The sequence below is a fragment of the Mastigoproctus giganteus genome, chromosome 2 (genome assembly GCF_048544385.1).
Source record: "Mastigoproctus giganteus isolate SK-2022 chromosome 2, ASM4854438v1, whole genome shotgun sequence".
Lineage (NCBI taxonomy): Eukaryota > Metazoa > Arthropoda > Arachnida > Uropygi > Thelyphonidae > Mastigoproctus > Mastigoproctus giganteus.
In genome coordinates this window covers 102994226-103004981 of record NC_143576.1, presented here as the reverse complement: position 1 = coordinate 103004981, position 10756 = coordinate 102994226, and the positions used below count along the sequence as shown (strand labels likewise).

The following is a 10756-nucleotide window of genomic DNA, read 5'->3' as shown; positions in this document are numbered from 1 at the left end:
GAAATATTTATAGTGTCAAATAAATATATCTGAATTTAAATGTTATATTGCCAAAATATATAAAATGTTAAACTTATTTTAAATTTTTACCCTTTCCGCTATTACATAATTTAATCCGCTGAAACTAGCCGGAAAATCGCTAAATTAGCAACACTGGATCAGAGCGTTGCAAAACTGTGGGTTAACCCAAACGTAAAATATAAATAAATAAAGGAAAATAAGCAAGGTGACAGGCAGATAACATTTAAAAATTTTGATATTAAAGGAAAATAATGAAAAGTGATATTTCAGTTTTATTGGTTAAATCTGCCGCCCTTTAGTAATATATATTCAGTATAATACTCTGCGTTAGGTTGTATGATAACTTGATTATCATGTCGCTGAAGGTTGAAATGATTTTTCGCCCTCTGGTAGCACAGTAGTTATCTACTACTCTATGTCTGCTGGTATCTCTTTCTCGGTTTTGAATATTATATTTTCGCAGTTATTGAGAATGTAACGGCACAGTAGTACGATATGTTACTATTTTGTGTGTAACGGTATTCTAGTTCATCGTGTGTTCAGCATATGCTTTTACCTGATTATATGTTTTGTTTCGTGCAGTATTCGTTTCATTATGCTTTCAAATTAAGGTTATCTAAACGTTAAAGCATGATTTCTTCATTCGTCCATTTACGCGAGAGATGTAGTAGGGTGTACACTTGTTTCTCTTCTTTGGTAAAAGCATTTCCTTGTAGATATTTAATGTCTTATATTTTTTTCAGCATTGCCCCATTAACTGCATAAGGTGTTGAAATTATTTTACAGAATTTCACATATTTAATAATTTGGTGTCCGAAGGGTTTTTGTAAAGTACATGCGTGTACCTTATCTTAAAAGATAATTTGGTCGAGATTCAGAAACGGGTTCTCCTTCCAGACTACTAGCGATACGATCGTGATTGACGGGTGCTGACTCCGCCCACTGTCACGTGATCTTATCAGACGGAAACAGCTGGCATGGGTAACACGCACTTGCCATGTACCTAACGAATGGAAACACGAGGCATGCTGAGGTTTTTCTGGGTTACGAAACCGAAAAATTAAAAAAATGAACTATTGTTTATTGGTATTGTTCTCTGCTGAATAATTCCGGGGGTGTGGAGGCTGGAGTCCCCCACATATACGGGGGGGGGTCTGGGGGGAAAAAAGTAAAAAAAAATAATAAAAATTAAAGTTTTTTTAAAATAAAGTAACTTAGCTCTGTGATTGGCTGATTACGATTGCGTAATCACATTTTGGTCAGTTCTTGATCTGTGCTGGTGCCTATTGCTTGCTGTCATGAATTCTCCTTTGTCACAGGTATTTTTCACACTGCCAAGGAGAGGAGGGGGAACACAGTGAGTAGGCTGAGTCACAACCCGTCAATCATTGCTTTCCTCCACCTCTCCTCGCCGCCATTTTGAAAGGGGTACCTGTTTCTGAATCTCTACCGATAATTTAATTGTTTTTAGTGTAAAGCAGGCTTCCGGATGGACCATAATGCTTTCTGGTTCGTTGCACTCATCAACAATGCCATGTGTATGTTTTGAGTATTAAAAATAGGATGTTATTGGTGGAGTCCCCCAGGGTTCGGTGTTGGGCCCATTGTTGTTTTCGGTATTTATCAATGATATTGATGAAGGTATGTAAGCGTTAATGCCGAAGTTTGGCAGGGTTTTCAATGACATTAATGATAGTATGCTACTATAACAGTATCTACAAAAGTTGAGCTGAGGGGTGGCAACTGAAATTTAACATTGACAAATCTAAAGTACTGCATATGGGTTGCAGTAACCTCAGAGTAATGTATCAACTGGGTGGTACTACACCCAGGGTAGTGGAGAATAAAAAGGACCTGGGGTAATTGTGCAGTCAGATATGAAATTTTCTGAGCAGTGCTAAAAGGCTGCAAGAGTAGCTCATAAATTTTCTGTTTCTACTCCGGCACGACAATCAAGTCAATAGAGTTTACAATAAATCGTCAATACAAATATTTATCGTATTTAGTAGTCACGGGCTTGAACCCTGGTGCACTCAAGAAATGCGTGCTATGCACTCTCGCTCTTGACCACTGGGCTACGTCACTGTAAATGATATACAGGAATTTTGCTAGCAGGGTTAAGGGAGTGATTGTCCCCTTGTAGAAGGCAGTGGTCAGGTCACACCTTGAGTACTATATACAGGCCTGGAGGCTTCATTTTAGGAAAGATGTAGAGCTGCTGGAACGAGTACAGAGAAGGGCAAGGAGATTAGTGAGTGGACCAAAGGGTTGGCCCCCCTCTTTTCCTGAGAAAGCTTAAGTTCTGCAAATTGCAGCTTTGGATTATATACCTCAATTAGATCTTGAAAGGTGGTCTAATTGATGTGTATAAGGCCTTGAATGGATTGAGCAAGCTCAATGCTAATGGGGTTCTTCCTCTTGCATAGATTACTCACCTGAGGGGGGGGGCCATAAATTCAGATTGAGGAAAGACAATTGTAGAATAGATGGGTGGAAATTTGCCTTTAGCTAACGGGTGGTTGATAGTTGGAACAAACTTCCATTTGTTGTAGTGGAGGTCAGCAACTTAAATAAGTTCAAGGGAGAAGTAGACAAATGTTTGGAGTGAATGGATGGGTGAAATGGGAAGGGTGGTTTTTTTTTTTTTTTTTTGGCCGATGCTGTTCTTTCTATAGCTTGCTTTCTTGCATCATATGCCCTACTAATGTTTCTTTAATGAACCTTTCGTTTCATAAAATATCCCAATTTGACTCCAGGCAGTGGCACATCCAGAAATTTGGGGGGTTAAGAATAATCTTGTGTTAACACGTGACAGTAATATTATATATCAAACATATATCACTAATATATATTCTGTCAGTGTCAATCCACTAGTGCTGTACTAGCTTATTATACCCATCTAGTGTTGAATCCAGGGGGGTGACTTTGGGTGGAGTTTCATCCCCGGTGGAATAAAATTTTCCCTCCTCTGGCGAAAAATAGCAATTTTTAATTCAATATTCATTCAAAGCCCTCAGACATTGAAATTTTAACCACCTTTTTTGTTTAATTTTAATTGAAATTTTCTTCTTACTACACTCTTTAGGGGCCATATTATTAGTTTACACAATGTTGTAATTTTAAAACATAATTCAGTAAATTCAATAACAACAAAAAAATCACATCAACTAAGTGTGGTACTTGTTAGGCAGTACAAGGCGAAAATAAATCAGTTAAATTCAAAAGACATGAAATTTTCAAAATAATTAAATGGGCAATATTTCTGCCCGCACAAATTGTAACTAAAAGCCATTATTCCGAGTGTCAGCATTTTTTGTTTTATGGTTCTCTTTATTTTCACACAAATCATCTCTTGGTAGTGTATCACACAAACCATCTGTTGATAGTGTTTCACACAAACATTTTATTTGTGACTAATTCTTTGTTTGTATATTGCAAACAAGACAATGACTGGATTGCAGGCTGTGAATAGGCTTGCCTGAATTGGTTCCTCAGTGATGGATACTATTGTAATTAGAAAGTGTCCTGCAGCTTTCAGGGGAAGTGCTAATGATGTCTGGGCAGAGAGGAGTTTTGCTTTTTGGTTTTCAGATTCCCTTTATTTGTTTTTTCACAGCAAGAGTCTACTTGTGGCTAATTCTTCCTTTATATACTTCAAACAAAATGGTTTGATCACAGCCTATAAACAGTACATTTTATAATCTTTTTATTATGTATGTATCTGTACTATAATATTGCACGATTGCATGAAAATAAGCTTAGAAGGTCCGAATGAGTTATCAGAAAAATTAATAAATAAAATGATTGATACATATGCAAAGAAAAAGGAAAGAAGAATAAGATTATTATAATACTTGCATGTTTGATTATAATTCGTACAATATTAATCTGTGATTTTCATATTATTAAACTGTGATTATTATCAGTAATGTGGTTTTTGTTAACTGACTAATTAGTATTTAGATGTTAATTAATAAATATTTCTCTTTGTTTCCCTTTTTTTTTTCATATTCTCTTATTTTAATATTCATAAATATACAGATTTGTTTGTAACATATACATATATTGTAAATATTAATAATAATAAAAAGTATACGCATATACTACATGTATCCCCCAAATTTTACATGCTTCCTCCAGTTCATTTACCCCTGAAGCTTACATTCTTTATCCCGGTGCAACATTCTGGATTCAACACCGGTTACCCATCTATGGACAAATTCAATGGGGAAGTTTGATGAAACCAAAGTAGTTGCTTTTGACATTTCAAAGGCTTTTGATCTTGTTTGACATAAAGGTCTTCTAAATAAGCTTCCCTTTTATTGTTTGCTGGCTTTTTTTTTTTTTTTTTCTAATTGGGTATCCAGTTTTCTTGCTCACTGCAGCTGATGCTAGATAGTGGTCTTCTAACTTCTCCACTAATGTTGTTCCCATAAGGTTCAGTTCTTTCTCCCATTCCTTTCTTGTGTATTAATGACCTTCCATAGATGAGAAATCCTATCCGTAGCATTGCTGATGATAGCATGTTGCATTCCACCACCTAATTTGAGAAACATTGACCTGCACAAACAACTTCCCCGATATCCACTGCCAATTACTTAAATGCTAATCTCCAAGTAATTGTTCAATGGTGCAAAGATAACTAGTTAATTTTATCCTTCTAAAGCTCAGTCCTTTTTATATCTTGCCAAAAGGATTCTCCTACTCCTTTGCTTACCTTTGACAATGTTTAGATTTCTAGACAAGATCACATATCTCTGTTAGGGATTACCCTGACTTCTAAACTCTTGGCATAAGCACATCACAAATATTGCTTCCTCTGCATCTAAAATTGGGTTTTCTCTTTTGCTCTCAGTGATGCTTTTCTTCCAAACAGCTACTTACTCTGTACAAATCTCAAATCTGATGTACCATGGAATATTGTTCCAACATTTGGGGAAGTGTCCCAAAAAACCTATCTGAAGGTTTTAGATTCCATTCAAAAGAGGGCAGTTCAGTTAATTAAAGACCCATTTCGAAAAAAGTCTCTCTACTCTTTGCCTCATAGACATTCTATTTCTGCTGCATGCCTTTTCTCTAGATACTTCCATGGGCACTATTCCTTTGAATTGGCATCTACAATTCCCACTCTCTCTTCCAACCAGTCCTCAACCTTTTACTGTCCAACTTCAAACTCACGGAACCAACTTTTCTTCTTCCTCATTTAGTCCTTCAACTTTGGTTTTCTGGAACAAAATATATACATATATCCTGAAAATTACAACCTACGGAAATTAAAAACTAATGTTAACAAGTATCTTCTTACATCTTTTCAACCCACACACGGTACTAAGTACTATAGGTTCTAATAACTTTCATGCTTGGGGTTTTCCTGTGAAAAAAAAAAATCTTTGAATCAGTACATTAACTAAAAAATGGTTGTGTATACACACAGAGGTGTGTGTGGGGGGGTGTACATGGTGTTTGCTTTGTGCGCTGTGATCTACAATGGCAGTTGTCTCATGGTTCCTCATGCTTGCAACTTTTTTTTTTCTTTTTTTTTTCTTAAAAAAAAAATCATTATGTTCATTTTAGAAATACACTTGATTCTTTTAGACTAAACTGGAAACAGTGACAAAAAACAAAGGTCCTGATGATAAATGGGTGTCTTTTAACTGAATTGCCCTGATATACAGCCACAATTACTGTTCTCAAAATATCTTTTCTTTACATTAACACATCAGTATACCAGATTGCCTCCTATTCAGTATCACTTAATTCATCAATTCTTTCTTTTAATACATTAATTCTTTCTTTTTTTTTTTTTTTTTTTTTGCCATCAAGATTTCTTATATGCCATTTTTTTCTCATTTAATTCAGTTATTTCTTTACTTTTAACTACTTTCTTTATTAACTTTACTGCATATATTCATTTTCAGTTCATCTTGGCACCAGTGTAGCCATTATTTATCATCTGATATTATTACTTCCCTTTGATTGCAGCTGTCATGAATTTTACAATTTTAAATTTACAGAAGTATATTTCTAACTTAAAAGAATTCCCTCTAACCAAGGCCCGATTTTCTGAGATGCAACGGCACAGTTTTTCTGGGGCACTAAGGTTATGAGGAGGGGGGGGAAACCTGAATGGTATTGGCTCAGAGCCTAAGTGACCTTGTTTTTAGGACCTCTAAAAATATGTTCACCTGAGACTATCTAAATCTGGCATTGCCTATAACTAGATAACATTTATTGTAATTTGCCAATATAGAATGCTCTCTAAACAAACAGAATACCTACTAAAATAAATGTGACTGATGAGTCACATTTATTTTAGTGGGTATTCTGATTCTTCTGTACCAGAACTTTTATATTTAATTTTTTTTTAAGTTCTTGTGACACTACATTACAATGAACTTATCATTCATAAACCTGTCATACATAATACCCATAATTTATAAGGAACATATTTGTCATTCTCTTCTGTTGTAATTATCTTTTTAATTCTTTTTTATATCTTAATAATGAATTTACTCTCAATTTATTTTTACCTACAACCATTATTTTCAACTTCAATACTTATTTTCAATATTCCCCTTTTCTCATTTTTTTTTTCTCTCTCTCTCTTATAATCTGAAGTGTGCACTCATGCTTGCCATTACCAACGTATATTTGCCTTATTAACTGAAATCTAAAATTTAGCCAAACAATAAATGAGAACTATTTATTATCTACCCTAATATTCACTTTCAGTTACTTTTAAACATTAATCTTAAATTAGCTTTGTCTTCTTTTCTGTATGTGCCGTGTATATCAGTTCTAACACAACTATTGTTCTGTTTAATGACATTTCTGGCAGGTTTAGTTATCCACTCTTTTCTGTGCAGTATGTTGACTATCCTCCTACCTTTTGTTCTCTCGCAGACCTGTCTCTTCAATTCTCCAGTTACTGATTTTTCTCTCTAAGTAGAGATGGACACCAGAGCCCCCTGGCCAGGAAATCTTCACTTACACTGTACTAATACTTATCACATCGAGGCCTATGAAACATCATATCATGATTCCGTCGTGAACTACCTTTTGCTGTCATTCTCATCCGCTTTGTTTTTATTTTCATTGCTTCGCTGTTAAACATTACTATTCACTATTAACATTACACTTTTCATTAACCATTTTACTTACTAGTGAATCTTCTCATTGAAAACATTCCTTTTTTTCACGTAAGACAAGACTGAAGTGACTGAAAGAACTTGTCCTATGCATGTTCAGTGATATACCATTAAGAGCAAACTATTGCTATAGATAATGGGATGATTAAGTGGTAGGAGACAGGAAGAATCATTAAAATGGTCTCTGCTTTTCATGGATTAATGTTATCAATGAGGTTCTGCAAACTATAATTTAATGTAAACTATAAGTAAACAGGAAAGGCACCAGTTTATTTCTGCAAGGACTTGGATACTGCAGCCTCATTTTTTGCTAAAGAAAGTTTTTCAACTGTTTAATTTGCTTTTCTTTCTCTTTGCAAAATTGCATATTCAGTCTTTCTTGTAAGAGCACTGCTATAATTCCACATTAAGATTATTTTGCAGTTTTTATAGCTTTATTTATCACATAAAAGCATTTGCATCTTAGGACTTTCTCTGGAAAAGATCATTCACCAGTATAACTTACATGAGTTTCATTAATAATTCTAAGAATGTATTAAAGTATCTGAAGATAATTTTAGTATTTTAAAATTATTCTTGTTTTGTGTTAATTAATGTTTCATTTAAATTATAAGGAATTTTGAGAAATTCTGAATAAATACATAAAACACAACCAAAATTACTTCTCATATTATATCAGGTCGTACTGCTATTACAGCAGTATGACCTGATATCAGCTATCATGAACATTAGTGTACATGTGATAGATAAGTGGCAACGAATTAACAAAACAAGGCACTTAGCAATGAGGACTTGTACTCCTCTTGGATCCTGGGAAATATAGCAATTCCGGCCAACAGTGCTTTAAAATTGACTGTCTTGGCATCTGATAAATGAAAGGTTCCAAACTAATAAGCTGGACAAAATCTGTCTCTGGTGAAATCAGCATAACAAGCTTTGAAATATCAAACCAATCCTTGAACAGTGTCCATCAAGCTTTTTATTTATAAGGGGACAGTCCTACTATGAATCATGGCCTTACAAAATGTGCTACTTGTTCAATGTTTGCAGACAATCTGTAACAGGGCATGATGCAGCCAAAGGGGGATGTCTTTGTGTGTGTTCGGTGCAAAGAGTGCTAGGATATTAAGCATGAACTCAGGCATTCTGAAGGGCACTTGTGAGAGCATGAAGAACAGGGTTGATGCCCTCAAAGGAATTGAAATGGGGACCATCAAGCTGTCCAGCTCAATACTAGAGCTTACACATGTGTCAGACAACATGGGGTCCTCATGGAACAATGAAATGTATAGGCTGTGTTAGAGTAACTAAGAAATAGGTGCATATATAATTGCATGTACCCTAATGCTAGGGGCATAGCAAATAAATTTGATGGATTTTGAAGTCTTGGTTAAGTCAACAAATGCAGGCATTGCATTGATCGGAAATTTTGTGTTACTCAAAAAAGAGGTAGAATTTGAATATGGGGTACAATGTTTACAGAAAGGAGAGAGAGACAGGACAGGAAGGAGGAGCTATGCCCTTTAGTTAAAAATCATAGAAATCTAAGACAGTGCATCTAGTTGACATGGGTGATCAATGCAACATTGAGAGTTTGGTGTGATGATTATAATGAACTGTTCCGCAGGCTTTTTCAGTTATAGCATGTGAGCTTACCCATGTGCTGCTGGTTCAATTTTGCTGTCAATCGAAGCACTCTTTGAATTGTACAACTGCCGGTAAGAACGCACACTAATATGTGTATCCAGAAAACCTGGGTTTTATGTGACAGTCCGGTAGTTTGGATTAGGACAAATCTTGTGCCCTCAAGATTCACTCAGATTTTGACACTGAGAGCAAGCTCATAGCATTGAAGATTGCGCTGTGATTTCACTCAAAAACCTTTCTTTGTAATTGGATCTTTGAGCACCGCTTAACTATGGTTCATAATCTACTCAGTGAATTATGTGTAGCAGAGAAATGTCACTAGGCAATATGATCAACAAAACAAGGTTTATTACACATATAAGTTATACAAATAGTTACAAAGAACCGGTCAAAGTTTTAGTATAATTGACTGTTTGAAAACTAACTGAATAGCAGGTATAATCTTGCTTCTACTAGTATTACAATTTTACAGTGTTCTTCGTGTTGGCACTTCCGCCATTACTCTCACGGGTACTCACAATGGATGGTGTACAACTATTCTACTGCTAGAATAGGGAAGTATGTCAATTAAACAATTACAATTAGTATTTTTGACAGCTAGGTCATTAAGTCTCATTACCTTTTAAAAATTCAAATTATTAATAGTAGATAAACAATTGTCAAAATATATCTATGAGAAGAGAGGTCAGTGGTTATGGATAAATTACAGGAATTGGGGAAAGTAGGATAAACTTTGAGTAGATGAGTTTGGTTTGTTCTGAAAAAGGCTAATCGACTTACCAACAAATCGTTGTACTCCTGCATTTCTGGCTATGGCTGTTGTTCATTCCATAAATAGTTTTGGGGATACCTGTTCAATCGACACGATCTGCAATCTTTCTCCATTTTCTTTATGTGATGCTCTTTGAGGCTCTGTTGACTACACTCGGCTTCTAGAAAACTCTTCAACTCTCTGAACTCTGAATCTCATCCACCGACTTTCGAATCTCCTCTCACAACTCTCAACGCTCCAAAATCTAGCCACAACTCCCTTACAACTCCGAATCCTCCAAAATCTACCCAAAGACGCCCCGTTTTCTATCCCCTTTTCATATATATATATATATATCCCTGCCTCCCCCTTCCTAAGTTTCCCATGACCTGTTCTGATTTCACTTGTTAATTATGTGGGGCAAAGAACTTGGGGACTGTCAACTTTTGGGATTTGACACTACTAAAAATGATATGTTATATGTAGAAGGGAAATCTCATATTTGTGTAGAGCAATTTCTTTTGTTTTACAATCGCAGTCATCGAACATAAATCAATACACTTTTACGTATGGAATTTTGAAATGACAGTCAATGTTTATCGGACTCGATTGCATAAGACATCATGTCTCCTGTTCTGCTTAATCACCTTTCTCCGACAAAGTCGCATTCTCCCCTTGTCGTTCTTGGGGCAATTATGTGTTCGCTGCCCGTCTGCCTGCTATCGGGAGAGGGGCCTGACGTCACTAATTGACTGGACACCCAACGGAGATAATGTTTCAATGACCGCATCCCCCCGGGGCATCCGAAAACGAAAGTGAAATGCAACTAATTCCTGATGGAGTGACGCTATTTTAGTTATACAGGCCGCAGAAAAAGTATAGGGCACTTGTCATTAATCAGCCTGCCAACAACCTTTGTATCATCTGCAAACTTTGACATTATGCCTGATATACTTTCATCAATATCATTAATAAATATTGAAAACAACAGGCACAGCACTGAATGCTGGGGCACTCCACTGATAACAGGCCAAGAAGAGCACTTCCCATTGATAACCACTCTGTCTTCTCCCACTCAACCATCCTTTTATCCATAGCAGTGACTTGCCTTTAATGCCACATTGCTCCAGTCTTTTATGTGTTCAGTTTTATGTGTTTCACTTTAACCGGTGACTTTATTATTTTCTCT

The 10756-nt window shown here is 35.8% G+C and overlaps 1 protein-coding gene across 1 annotated transcript in view; it reads left to right on the top strand.

Moving 5' to 3' along the window:
• Nucleotides 1-1221: 1221 nt before the first annotated feature.
• The window catches only part of LOC150089472 (transcription elongation factor, mitochondrial), a 41220-nt gene continuing 31685 nt past the window's right edge, over nucleotides 1222-10756 (top strand). Inside the window, exon 1 of the mRNA XM_090389995.1 lies at nucleotides 1222-1340. Within this exon, the coding sequence (XP_090246121.1) occupies nucleotides 1320-1340 (21 nt within the window). The 5' untranslated portion in view covers nucleotides 1222-1319. The remainder of the gene's footprint in view (nucleotides 1341-10756) is intronic.